Here is a 12,992-nt window from a genome sequence, read left to right as displayed (position 1 = left end):
CCTAAAAAATAAAACACCAAAGTGTAGGAGAAACCATAAATTAGATCTCTTACCATTAAACTATAAACAATTTGTTGCAAGATTTAAACAATCTCGTAAATTAGTTTGTTAAATGATTCATTTTACATATTTCAAGATAACTAAAACATATACATATACATATATATTATTTTATCTAGATCCTGAAATTTGTTATAAGTTCAAAAAAATATTTACATCATATGGTGTAATAATAACTTTCCTCAACTTTAATAAAATTGAAGTTCTTGTACCAGATAATTACTTATATGTATACGAATTTGATCAAGTGCACTATCGTGTACAATAACAAACCACGTGCTACCTGATCAGTGGTTGGGTTGTGAGATGCCAATCAATGATCAAGTAAAACGTGGCCTATCCCACATAATAATGTGTGTGAAGACGCGTACTTGATTGACATTATATATAATATTTCTCTAGTGCGATTGATCACATCTTTTTAAAATGTAAATTTATTATATACACCATAAAGTATATTATACACCTAAACTCACCTCCGAACCCTATTCATCCTATCAACCAACCTAAATCAACCTGTCACAGTGTCACTTCACTCTCAATAACATGGAAATTTCTCAAAACCTGTCACCAATTCTTCTTTAAAGAGAGGGGTTTACATTTCAAAATAAAATGGTAAAAAACCGTACTACAATATAAGGAAATATGTACTCTTGTTGAACCTCTTATTATAATCAGTAAATTGTTGTAATATTATATCCACCAAAACCAATCTTATTATTTCGAAATTAAATTGGGGTTTCAAAATTGTTTTCCATTCAACGATTAATTTTGGAGGTGTGGTAAAAAATTAAGTTTTCCTGCCAATTGCACCGGTCTTATTAGCAATGGGGCTTGATTAGATTAAATGCGGAGCTTAATTAGTTTTGCACACAAGGGGGTTGTTCTTTGTTAAAAAGAAAAGCCCAAAGCATTGGCCAGTCATCAAACCCTTAACCAAGGCCCACCGCAAGCTTAGTTACTACGCAAACTCTTTGGACACGGAGATGAGAGAGAAGCCAACAGAATACGTGTAGACGTGTAGTCTCTCATCCGCGGGAACCGGCCTTTTGAAATCCACGTCACCAAAAATAAGACGTCGTCTTACGATCGCGTTGTTTGACTCCGTTTCTGCATTTTAGTTAATTATCTAAAATTTGTCAGGCCGTTTCTTCATCGTTTCCAGAGAGTAGTTTGCAGAGCATGGACGTACGTGAATCAATCAGCAACCAAACCGACGTCGCTTTGTCTCTAACAAAGCACGTTGCCCTAACCGAAGCTAAAGACTCGAACCTAGTCTTCTCGCCGTCATCGATCCATGTGCTGCTGAGCCTGATCTCGGCTGGATCCAAGGGCCCCACTCTCGACCAGTTGCTCTCTTTTCTCAAGTCCAAATCCAACGACCAACTTAACGCCTTCGCCTCCGAACTCGTCGCCGTCGTTTTTGCCGACGGAAGTCCTAGCGGCGGGCCCCGCTTGTCGGTGGCCAATGGTGTTTGGATTGATGAGTCACTTTCTCTCAAGAATACTTTCAAACAGGTTGTGGACAACGTCTACAAGGCTGCTTCTAATCAAGTCGATTTCCAAACCAAGGTAAAAACTCTCAGTTAGTACACTACTGTTATTCATGAAGGACCTAAATTTACTTGAATTGTTGGCATCCGCAATCTATTGTTTTGAGTCAGTACGTTGCGTTTTGGTAAATTGTGGATCATTATAAAGACATTATTTAGTTTTAGCAATCAACTCTGGGAAACTCTTGCGAGTAGTAATTTAGGCTGTAAAAATGCTTTGATAATTACTTTTAGTCTTTAGTAGTGCTTTGGCATGTATTCTGCTGCTTGCTGATATTTTATTAGGAACAAATGGTTGCAACCATCGTGCCCTTTTGAAATGAACGCAATGAGTAGCTAGAAAATAACTGTACAAGGATCTGAGCCCTCCAAAGCAATGTTGTAGCTTGTTTTATTGATCAAATTGGAGAATTGCTCATGACCGTCTTCTTCAGCTTAGAAAACGTAGTTTGTACGTTTAGCTTCCTTGTTCATTTAGAGCATGTTTGAGATTGCTTTAGGTTGTCAAATAATCGAAACACTTTAACATCCAAAAAGTGTTTGATAAACACTATAAAAAATGAATTGTTTGAAAATCTAATTATCAAATAATTAGATTATGAAAGCTTATGAAAGTAGCTTCTAAAAGTCTAAATTTTTAGGAATCTGATTTTGTAATATTTCATACCTAAATTATCTTACTTTAATTATATATTTTCAAAATTATCTGGAAATTGAAATAATATAACTAATTATTATTATTTCTAATCATTTTCAAATTTAACAAAACAAAATAAAATAAAAAATACTGGTGACGTTCGGCGCCATCACTGGCATTCGTCAAACAAACTTCTTAGGAGATATTATGGCCGTGCACGCGCTTAAGAAATTACTCCAGCCACCTCTACGCCGCCACCAAATCACAAGGAATTAGGGTGCACCACCGCTGTCATCGAACAGATCGACAACATTTGACCATGACTATGGTGGTTTCAAAGCCAAGTTAATGGTGGCCGTGTAGTTAGGGTGGCGCGTTCTCTGTCACTGCACCTCCGATACTGGGGAAAATTCTACCATTGAGTAGAGTATGAAATTTGTGATTGGTGATACCTATTTAATCAATATCCGTTAAATGTTTTTGAACGTCGGCGATGGCACCGGCGCTGGCAATGGAAACTCTGATATTTTTTTTATTATTGCATACAAATATTTACTTATTGAATTAGTTTATTTATGGAAAGATAAATTGATTATATATTTTTAATAAGTAATTAATGAATACATTTAAAATTTTAATTAAAACCAAAGATTCTATATCGTTTTATGATATAACAAGATTTGTATATTTTAGTCATTGTATATAAACATTCTAATTTTAATATTGATTTATCAAACACATTTAACAAATTATTTTAGAAATGATTGTATCATAATCTAAATTTACCAAACATTTTGAAAATTATTTCCAAAGCTGATTATTTCAAAATCCAATGGGAAAATGATTGCTTCAGAATCTAAAGCAATCCCAAACATACCCTTAGCTTATTTGAACATTTAGCTTGTGGCATGACTTTACACGTTAGATGGCTTCTAGCACGAACGTTGTTTTGGGTCCTCAGTTTTCATCAAATGCAATACGATTTATGGCATAATTTTATTTTTGCCCTTAACATTGAACTTGGATGCAAATGCTATGATGAATTTTATTTTGTTAAACTTTCGACAGGTACCTTGGGAGCCTTATATTGGCGATGCTTTACTTACCTTGCAGTGTTTATTTAGTTGCCTGAATGATGAATGTGCTTCACTTAGCTTGCAGTGTTTATTTAGTGTTACATGCTGGTTCCGCCTGGTTGTTTGGGCGCTGCTATGATGAATATTCTCATTTTCTGTTTTTTTTGTTGATGGCATCTTTAAAAGGCTGCTGAAGTATCCAGAGAAGTGAATATGTGGGCTGAGAAGGAGACCAATGGCCTTGTTAAGGAGGTTCTTCCTCCTGGTTCAGTTGACAATTCAACCAGGCTCATCTTTGCAAATGCACTATACTTCAAAGGAGCTTGGAATGAAACATTTGATTCATCAAAGACAAAAGACTATGACTTTCACCTTCTCAATGGAGGCTCCATTAAAGTGCCTTTCATGACTAGCAAGAAGAATCAGTTTGTGAGTGCCTTTGATGGTTTCAAAGTTTTAGGGCTTCCTTACAAACAAGGTGAGGATAAACGCCGTTTCTCCATGTACTTTTTCCTTCCGGATGCAAAAGATGGGCTGCCAACTTTACTAGAGAAGATGGGATCTGAATCTAAGTTTTTAGACCACCACCTTCCATCCCAAAGAGTAGAAGTGGGCGACTTCAGGATTCCTAGGTTTAAGATTTCTTTTGGGAGTGAAGTTTCTAAAGTCCTCAAGGGATTAGGACTAGTGTTGCCTTTTTCTGGTGAAGGAGGTGGTTTGGCAGAGATGGTGGATTCCCCTGTGGGTAAGAACCTATATGTTTCAAGTATCTTCCAGAAGTCCTTCATAGAAGTTAATGAAGAAGGAACGGAAGCTGCAGCTGCTTCGGCAGCTACTGTAGTACTTAGGTCGATAGTTCTTTCAGATAAGATAGATTTTGTAGCTGACCACCCATTTGTGTTCATGATAAGAGAAGACATGACTGGTTTGGTGATGTTCACTGGTCATGTCCTCAATCCTCTTGCTGGCTGATTAATACTCATAACGAAAAATGAGCAAGTATATCCAATCTAACAGTGTTTATAACCTAAATAATTTGGTATACTGTATGTGTGCTGTCATGTGCTAATCTTTCAAAGATCCCACAGTGGTCTATGGGATTGTTCAGTTTGGGGCCATGACACTTAGTTTGAGTTTTGTGTTAGTTTCGGTTTGTGCATGCCCCTGATGTTCTTTGCCTTGCTCTTGTAATGCCTTTATTTGCTAGACAATGTGTTTGTAATGACACCTAAAATTTAGGTATGTTGTTTTACACAGTTTTTGCTTCCATATGAGATGTTCTCTGTGCTTTTGTCCAAAGGCTTTATTTGTTATTCAAACTAGATAACAGTGGATGCAAGACTGTGAATTTGCAATGTGATGAACTCTGAAAATTTCCCCTTTTCCAGATTAAAAGATATTGACTCGCCATTATCCTTGTTTGATTTTAATTTTCAAACAGTTGTGCCTTAGTCTTAAGTTCCGTTAGATACCTATACATAAGAGACATTGTTTGCTGTATTTCTTATTTCAAAGTCTACTCCATCTGCCTGCAATGATTCAGAAGAAAAATGAGCAGCAGCAGCAGCAGGTTCATTAACTTAGGTGTTCCGGGTTTGACAAAGCAAATATAGCATATGATTCAAAAGGTGATCTAGATCCAGGTTTGATGCATCTACAAAAGCCGAAGATATCGATTGTAGAGTGGGATTTTGGGTACCTGAAACCCAATTTGGCGTCGACTTTATTTGCATTTAAATATCGATGGAGCACAGATCGGTATCAGAAGGCTTCTGTGGTCGGTGCCATCGCCTGTACTGAAAATTATATCTTTTGATAGATTTGGCTCTAGCGGCATGTACTTAATTAGTTATGAAGTAGTTAGGAATAAAATAATCACAACAACAATATGCATGCAGGATGCAGCAGCGCCCCACTCATCGCATGGCCTTCACGTGGCTGGCTCGAAATTTTAAGCCTCTCTCTGTCTCAAGATATGGCTCGCCGGTTCCCAGTCCCTCTCCTTAACTATTTGAATACCGTATTTGACACCCTTTTTCTTCCAAATTCACATTAACACCATTGTTGGCCGTTGGAAATTCCCGCTTCGTACTATAATCCTATCAAAGCTTTTTCTCATGGCTTTTCAGGTACAGGCAATCAAGTGCCTTATCTCCAGGGCTGGAATAAGGGGCTTTTTATTGTTTTGACTTAATTTATAAATATATAATAAATGTTTGCGTGAACGTAGATTTATATAAAAGAGTAAGGGCATTTCTAAAAGTTTTTTAAATAATATTTTATTATTTATTTAAAGAATCCTACCAACATTTAAGATTACAAAATATACTTTAATTAAGATTTTTAAATAAAAAATAGTTTTTTTCTTTAATTTTATAAAATTACTTTCTCCCTCTTTAATTTATATTTCATTACTTTTTATTAGAGAGAGAAGTGCTTTAATTACTATTTATTTTTCATTTGTAAAAAATTTATTTAATTAAAATAATATTAACTTATTTTCATTTGAAGAGTCTTTTGAAAAATAACATATATTTTTCACTCTTTTTTTTATCACATAGGTAAGCAAATAGACATTTGAAGGGTAAAATTAATAGAATCTTTTGAAGATGCTCTAAAAGTAATATTTATATTAAGTAATGCCATATTAAAAATCTTAGTAAAATATATATATTTAATAAAAGAATGATAACAATACAATAAATAAGTTTATATTATTAAAATGATTAAAATCATACAGTAAAAAGATTATTTATGAATTTCTTTTTTATTTTAGTGACAGAGAATGTGACATATTTAAATAATTTAATTTAATGAAAAGAAAAAAAATCGAGTATGACTGTGAAGGAAATAAGCTATAAAATTATAAAAATATTAATAATAATAATAATTATTATTATATGATATTGTGATTTTCTAATATTATTGACAATAGTCGCACTCTCCAATAAAAGATCCCTTACTTCCTAAAGTAAGAAATACGTTAAAAAAAATAGAATAACACAAATTTTAATAAATTATAAGGAAAGACACATTGGATTGAAATATGTATTTTTTTTTATTCATTACTTCATTAAAGTAAAGTAAAAGGATTTTTCTTATTTGTAAAACTACTCCTAATAACAATGCTATAATACACATTGACATACTTTTTTTCCCCCTTAATCAGACCAAATCATAACCTTTTTTATAACAAGTTAGAGCAATATTAACATTTAGTCTCCTAATGATTTCAATTTATTCAATAAATATACAATTCATTTAATAAAATAAAATCCCTAACTGTAATTAAAAAAAGGGTTGAACTGAGGATATATTTGAAAATAAAATAAAATATTGCTATAATATAGAAAAATTACAAAACGTAAGGGTATAAATGAAAACTTTGAAGGCTGGACGGTGCTGTAGCCTCTGCTTATCTGTTAGTCGGTGATTGATTTCATGCCCGATCACTGTAATTTGGGAATAGTTTTAAGCTTGATTTGACTAATGAGTGATCCAAAAGAAGATTGGCATACAATTAGGCCATTTTTAATTTGGTGGTGTATATTTTACGCTTTTTGCATGATTGCAATCCTTTAATTAAGCTATTTTTTCAAAGCCATCACGATTGATTAATTGCGAAAAAGATAAGAAGATAAAAGAAAAAAAAAACATCATGATTGTGACACTGATTTGAGTTAGCTTAATGGACCCAAAAAGAAAAAGGTCCAATTAATTCCAATTATGAGCCATTTCACACATCAAATAAGCTTTTTTGTATCGAATGGAGTAGAATAACGATCTCATCCCGGGCCTTTATTCATTGCCATTTGTCGAGTTCTTTCCTAATTATGGGTTAAAATCAGTTCAATAGAAATAATAATATTAGGGAGATGATTAAGATAAGTTAATTGATTAGTTAACTTCTCAGTAACATCGCTTCTATTTGCCAAAATGAGGTAAACAAAAGAAAAGTAGACAACTTAAAACTTGGAGGGTACTCAATTGATAAGAAAAAGATTTGGGTGCTCCCGCGTATACACTGTACCCACGTGGATGTGGTTTCTACTTGTTAATTGATAAGCAGACATAACAAAAACACGCATGGGAGAGAATATACACTTTGCCCAGAACAAGTCCCAATTTTTAAGATGGCAAAACGGTAATTCGAAGGAAGTTGAACGTTAAAATATAACGAGTAGAAAGCTTGTAAGAAGTGCAAGCTCGTTGAAGGCCCTACAGTGGCAGTGAAGACTCACGTGTTGTGCTGCGCCCGCCCATACGTTACGATCTACGTATAAAATATGAAAAGGATTTTCATTTGAATAAATTATATCATATGCTTCGATACAAGACAACCTTAACGTAATCCAAACTCTCGCCTCTTTTGCTTTCTATCTTCCAGCTTCCAGGTCTCGTTCTCTCTCAGGTTCCTTGTACTTTATTTTGTGAAGGAGGAGCTCTCTTCATTAATAATAATAAAATGATCTTGAGCTGAGCCTAACCCGAGCTTCTTCTTCTTAATTTATTTTTTCCATTTTCGCTTTTCGGGTAATTAAAAAAATTTCCGTTTTTGTCAGAAAACAAATAGAAAAGAAAGCTATTTGTTTAATATATTTCTAATCTTTCTAAGTTTCTATGTATTAATCTTTCTCCTGTCGGTGATTCGCAGCTTCAAGAAGAATAACAAATACGCTCGTTTTATTTCTCTGTAAAAGGAGGAAAATAATAACAAAGAGAGAGAGGGAGAGATAGTAGTTAGAAGAAGAAATGGGGGAAACGGCCGGCCACCACCCGCCTCCACCACCGCAGGCGGCACCGCCGTCTCTTGGACTTTCAAGGGGTCCCATTTGGACTCCAGCCGAGCAACTCCAGCAGCTTCAGTACTGCATCCACTCCAATCCTCCATGGCGTCAGTCTCCCTCTTTTTTCTCTTTTTCATGGTTTTCTCGATATTTTTATTCTTCTTTTTGTTTATTCTGCGACAAAAGCTACTTATGGTTATAACTTCATAGTAAAGTGATTGCTTTTCTTTTTTTTTTTAGCATTAACTGTCTAGCCTTGCTGCATATCTATGCTAGTGACAATTACCTTCTTTTTGTTGGTCATTTCTTTTTATGGCTTCCTTTTTATCCCAGTTCTGCTGATTCCATATGTATGCTTTTGGTTCTGATTCCATTTTGTATTTCTTTAGTCCAAGTAAACGACTTTTCTGCTTTTTAATATGTGTAAATTATAGTGCTACTTCCAGCTATTCTAAACTATAAGAAAGAATTTCCCTGAAATTTCTTATCAGTTACCCTTTCCTTCTCTGATTTAAGTTTCTCTCTGAAGTCTTTTCTTCTTTCTAACTAATCGTGATGAATTAATCCAATTTCACAGCTCAAGCGCTCTTACTAGCTTTCCAACACTATATCGTAATGCTTGGAACAACAGTCTTAATTTCCAGTACACTGGTGCCTCTAATGGGTGGGGGCCATGTAAGTCATGTGCACTGTCTGTTTTTCTGTGGCTAATAGATAAATGAATATCAGCTTAAGCTATCTCAATTTGGTGTTTGCTATGAACAGGGTGATAAGGGGCGAGTGATTCAATCTTTGTTGTTCATGTCGGGTCTGAATACGCTGCTTCAAACACTTTTTGGGACAAGACTTCCTACGGTGATGGGTCCATCCGCTGCTTTCACCCTGCCAGTATTGTCAATCATCAATGATTACAATGACGGGAGCTTCACATCTGAGCATGATGTATGGAAAGTTCAAATGAGATGCAATTGAAATGAAAAAAACAAAAAAATTGATGCATGTTACATTCGTATGTGAGATACATAGATTTATTCCTTTTCCGCATAAGAGACCTTGTATGATGATGTTCAGGATTAGTAATAACTTACAACTTATAAAAACTCTTGTGTTACCATGGCGTGTTCACAATTACCTAAAGCTGCTTTGTGATTATCAACTCTTTACCTTGCCATTGTCATCTCTTCTGATTGCACTAATGCTATGATTGCTGCTTGCAGAGGTTTCGCCACACAATCAGAACTATTCAAGGATCACTTATAGTTTCTTCATTTATCAACATTGTGCTTGGATATAGTGGGGCCTGGGGAAATTTAGCAAGGTACCATAGTGTAGTTTGATTATCTAATTTTTTTTTCTCATCAAAATTAATCCTCAAAGCTCTCTGGCATCTTTTTAGTTATAGTTGGATACCTATTCTTGAAAGTTGGATCTTGTGACTAGCTATTCTGATTGTCTCTCTTTACTTCCACTCATTTCAGATTCTTTAGTCCCATTGTAATCGTACCATTTGTTTGTGTGGTTGGGCTTGGTCTGTTCATGAGGGGCTTCCCTCTGGTAATATTCTTATTGAGGTTCTTTAATCTTCACAGCATTGAAGATTTAATAGTAATCCAGACAATAACTTTATGCCATTTGTACAGCTTGGTAACTGCGTGGAAATCGGCCTGCCTATGTTGGTTCTACTGGTGATTTGTCAACAGGTGATATATTTTCTTCAAATTGCCGCAATTAGTAAGACTATACGAGTATTCTTCTTTAAATATAACAAAATCTTATGTACTTGGCAGTATTTGAAGCGCTTACATCCGAAGGCCCACTTTATAGTTGAGAGGTTTGCTTTGCTTTTCTGCATTGGAGTTGTTTGGGCTTTTGCTGCCATCCTCACTGCAGCTGGTGCTTACAATAATGTTCCAGAGCAAACTAAACTGAGCTGCCGCACAGATCGTTCTTATCTTTTGTCTTCTGCTCCTTGGTATTAACCAAATGATTTGGCTTCACTCATGCTTAAATGGATGAGATTTTCCTTTAAAAAGAAATCATTCTTTGCTTGATGCATTATTTATGTTCTTTCTTATTTAGGATTAAGGTTCCTTACCCATTTCAGTGGGGTACTCCCATATTCAGAGCAAGCCATGTCTTTGGGATGATAGGAGCAGCACTTGTAACATCTGCAGAGGTTCAATTGTTATTTCAGAGAATTTCAATAGCACAATTCAAAAATTTTGATATATGAATTTCTATTTTTATCTATTTTAAAATTTTGACCTCCTTATGTAAGTTACTTAGGTTCTGGATATAATTTAAATATATTCTGGGTCCTAAATGGTGCAGAGGCTAAATTTGAAACCTGCTCCTCTTGTTTCATCTGGACAGAGTAGAGAAATCTGCTGTTTAACTATTTGCTTTCTTAAACATTTCATGCAGTCAACTGGAACATTTATTGCAGCATCACGGTTTGCAGGTGCTACAGCTCCTCCAGCACATGTCCTCAGCCGAAGTATTGGCCTGCAGGTCCTGTCACTGAGCTCTTTGCTCCATTTTCTTTTGCTTATTTATTTCTCTATATTTTCACATATGCAATGAATTCTTGGTATTAGCTGACCATCTAGATGAATACTGGTTGTGTTTAATAATGTGCAGGGTATTGGCATGCTGGTTGAAGGAATTTTTGGTTCTCTTGTTGGTACTACTGCATCTGTGTAAGGAAGCATGTAAAACCGATCTATGTAGAGCAGTGTACCGTGTGAAAACGTGGAATTTTTTTTTTTTCGCCTGGTTCACCAGCTGAATGATATTGCAGGGAAAATGTTGGCCTCCTCGGCCTAACACACATAGGCAGCAGAAGAGTGGTGCAGATTTCAACTGCGTTCATGATATTTTTCTCCATATTTGGTTTGTTTTTCTACCCTCATAATAACTTGATATCTGATCTTATTTATCACTTTGTATTTGACTGTGATATGTTTTCAGGGAAGTTTGGTGCCTTCTTTGCATCCATTCCATTGCCAATATTTGCTGCCATATACTGTGTTCTATTAGGCATAGTTGGTTAGTAATTCTTTGTAATTTTTCATATTTTTTCACTGTTCATAAATTCCTTAACAAAAATTTGCTAATTGTCCCTCCCTTTTTCAGCTGCTGTTGGGATTACTTTCATACAGTTTGCAAATAATAATTCCATGAGAAACATTTATATTTTGGGCCTCTCTCTGTTCCTTGGCATATCAATTCCTCAATACTTTGCCTCGAAAACCACTGAGGATGGTCATGGGCCAGTTAGAACGGGTGGTGGATGGGTAAGTTGCTCAGAGAAAAAGCTATATTTTCTATTTTCCTTCTTCATCTTTGGATGTATCGTTTGTTACTTTGTATTACAACATTGTCTCTTGGAATTTAGAAGTGTAAGCCTGTAAGGTAAGATGCGAGAGAACTAACTATAGGTATGGAATGGTATTAGAATCTGCAGTGGCCCTGCACATGAAAGAGATAGGCACTAGAGCACAGCCGAGCATTTGCTACATGCAAATCGCATGCTCTGAGGCATGATGAAATTCCCCTATAGCCTACCGCAGTTAGGCTTAGTCTTGAATTTCCTCTTTATATCCTTATATGAATCCCTTGGTGATAATGTTGGATCACCATTTTTGGCCCCCAATTAACCAAAGGATGCTGATTTGGCAAACCCCAAAAAAAATAAAAAAATTTACTGAAGTTAAAACTCCGGGGATTTGTCTTTCTCTGCATTGAATGTGCCCTCATGCACATATGAGTACACGTGCACACACTTAAAATTCATGGGATTGAATTAGGGATGGTGTCTCTATTTACTTGCCCCAGCAAAAACTGAAGAGATCAGTGGGTTTCTCTTACTATGAGAATGGTTGAGTTGACTCTTAGCATGAATTTATATCGGGAAAACCTTTTTAGTTGTGAGGCTGACAATATTGCTTTGTGCAGGTCATTAGTCAGCATTCAAATGTTTATCTATGCTATTTTCTTTGTTTTTGCGCTCTGCTCTATATCAATACATGTTGATAGAGATCATTGGATGCCTTTTGCAGTTTAATGACATATGGAACACAATCTTTTCATCACCTCCAACCGTAGCAATGATCGTTGGGACAGTGCTAGATAACACACTTGATGCAAGAGATACAGTTGCCGACAGAGGACTCCCCTGGTGGAAACCCTTCCAGCACAGGAAGGGCGACTCTAGAAATGACGAGTTCTACAGTTTTCCCCTTAGGATAAATGAGTATATCCCCACTAGATTTCTTTAGAGTACAGTTTAAACTTTAAACTGCTTGTATATTAACACCATGCTTCCAGCAACTTTCATGTTTAACGTGTATGATGGGGTGCAATTTAAATCAGAAAAAAATAAAAATAAACTCCCAAGTCCAAGCTAGAAACCAGAAGGTTTTTCTCCAGTAGCCTTCTCAAGGTTCCACCTAGCAAGAAATTGAGACACCAAAATGAGTTGGTATGATTTGCGGCCATTTAATTTCATAGCACAGTCTCCTTACCAATGTTGAGTGTGAACGCTCCATGCTCTTGGAACAAGTAGGTGTCAACAACCACCAAGATTAGAAATGGAAACCGGCCAAAGCGGCTGCTGACTCGGACATCACGATAGAAAACGAAATGATTGATTTGTATACAACTATCTCTGGGGTCCACAACTTCATTCTCTGGCGCTTTCTTAAGGTATATCACAGAATATTCCCTCTTGGACCCCTGCGACGAGAAAAAGGATGTTGGACTTTTATAAGTGTAGTTTTTAAGGTAGGTTTCGGATTATTCTTTTTTTAACCCTTTTTTTTTTTTTCAAATCATCCCTCTATTCAAAAAATTTCATGAAATATTTTAAAGTCATTTC

General features: G+C 35.6%; 2 protein-coding genes across 3 annotated transcripts; both read left to right on the top strand.

Moving 5' to 3' along the window:
- The first annotated feature begins 1,073 nt into the window (after positions 1-1,073).
- Positions 1,074-4,595, top strand: LOC102629272 (serpin-ZX). The gene is made up of 2 exons (XM_052441560.1): positions 1,074-1,632; positions 3,513-4,595. The coding sequence occupies exons 1-2, from the start codon at positions 1,243-1,245 to the stop codon at positions 4,296-4,298; spliced, it is 1,176 nt and encodes a 391-aa protein (XP_052297520.1). The 5' UTR covers positions 1,074-1,242; the 3' UTR covers positions 4,299-4,595.
- Positions 4,596-7,557: 2,962 nt separating this feature from the next.
- On the top strand, positions 7,558-12,525 carry LOC102628414 (nucleobase-ascorbate transporter 3). Of its 2 annotated transcripts, none has more exons than XM_006473326.4 (15): positions 7,558-7,720; positions 7,981-8,220; positions 8,691-8,788; positions 8,879-9,055; positions 9,331-9,431; positions 9,592-9,667; positions 9,754-9,813; positions 9,901-10,085; positions 10,193-10,289; positions 10,538-10,624; positions 10,754-10,812; positions 10,914-11,005; positions 11,084-11,161; positions 11,249-11,409; positions 12,175-12,525. In XM_006473326.4, exons 2-15 carry the CDS (start codon positions 8,079-8,081, stop codon positions 12,391-12,393), a joined length of 1,632 nt encoding a protein of 543 aa, XP_006473389.2. In that variant the 5' UTR covers positions 7,558-7,720; positions 7,981-8,078; the 3' UTR covers positions 12,394-12,525. The 2 variants fall into 2 exon arrangements, with proteins under 2 accessions (XP_006473389.2, XP_006473390.2); XM_006473327.4 differs by having other exon boundaries at positions 7,645-7,859.
- The last annotated feature ends 467 nt before the right edge of the window (positions 12,526-12,992 follow it).

This window comes from Citrus sinensis, chromosome 5, assembly GCF_022201045.2.
Source record: "Citrus sinensis cultivar Valencia sweet orange chromosome 5, DVS_A1.0, whole genome shotgun sequence".
Taxonomy (NCBI): Eukaryota; Viridiplantae; Streptophyta; class Magnoliopsida; order Sapindales; family Rutaceae; genus Citrus; species Citrus sinensis.
Note: the sequence above shows the minus strand (reverse complement) of the source record. Positions and strands in the feature narration are given on the sequence as shown.

Coding starts and splice junctions, on each gene's coding strand:
- LOC102629272 (XM_052441560.1), top strand. CDS start 1,243: ATGGACGTACGTGAATCAATCAGCAACCAAACCGACGTCGCTTTGTCT. Junction 1,633..3,512: donor AAGTCGATTTCCAAACCAAG/GTAAAAACTCTC, acceptor CATCTTTAAAAG/GCTGCTGAAGTATCCAGAGA.
- LOC102628414 (XM_006473326.4), top strand. CDS start 8,079: ATGGGGGAAACGGCCGGCCACCACCCGCCTCCACCACCGCAGGCGGCA. Junction 10,625..10,753: donor GCCGAAGTATTGGCCTGCAG/GTCCTGTCACTG, acceptor AATAATGTGCAG/GGTATTGGCATGCTGGTTGA. Junction 11,410..12,174: donor TTAGAACGGGTGGTGGATGG/GTAAGTTGCTCA, acceptor TGCCTTTTGCAG/TTTAATGACATATGGAACAC.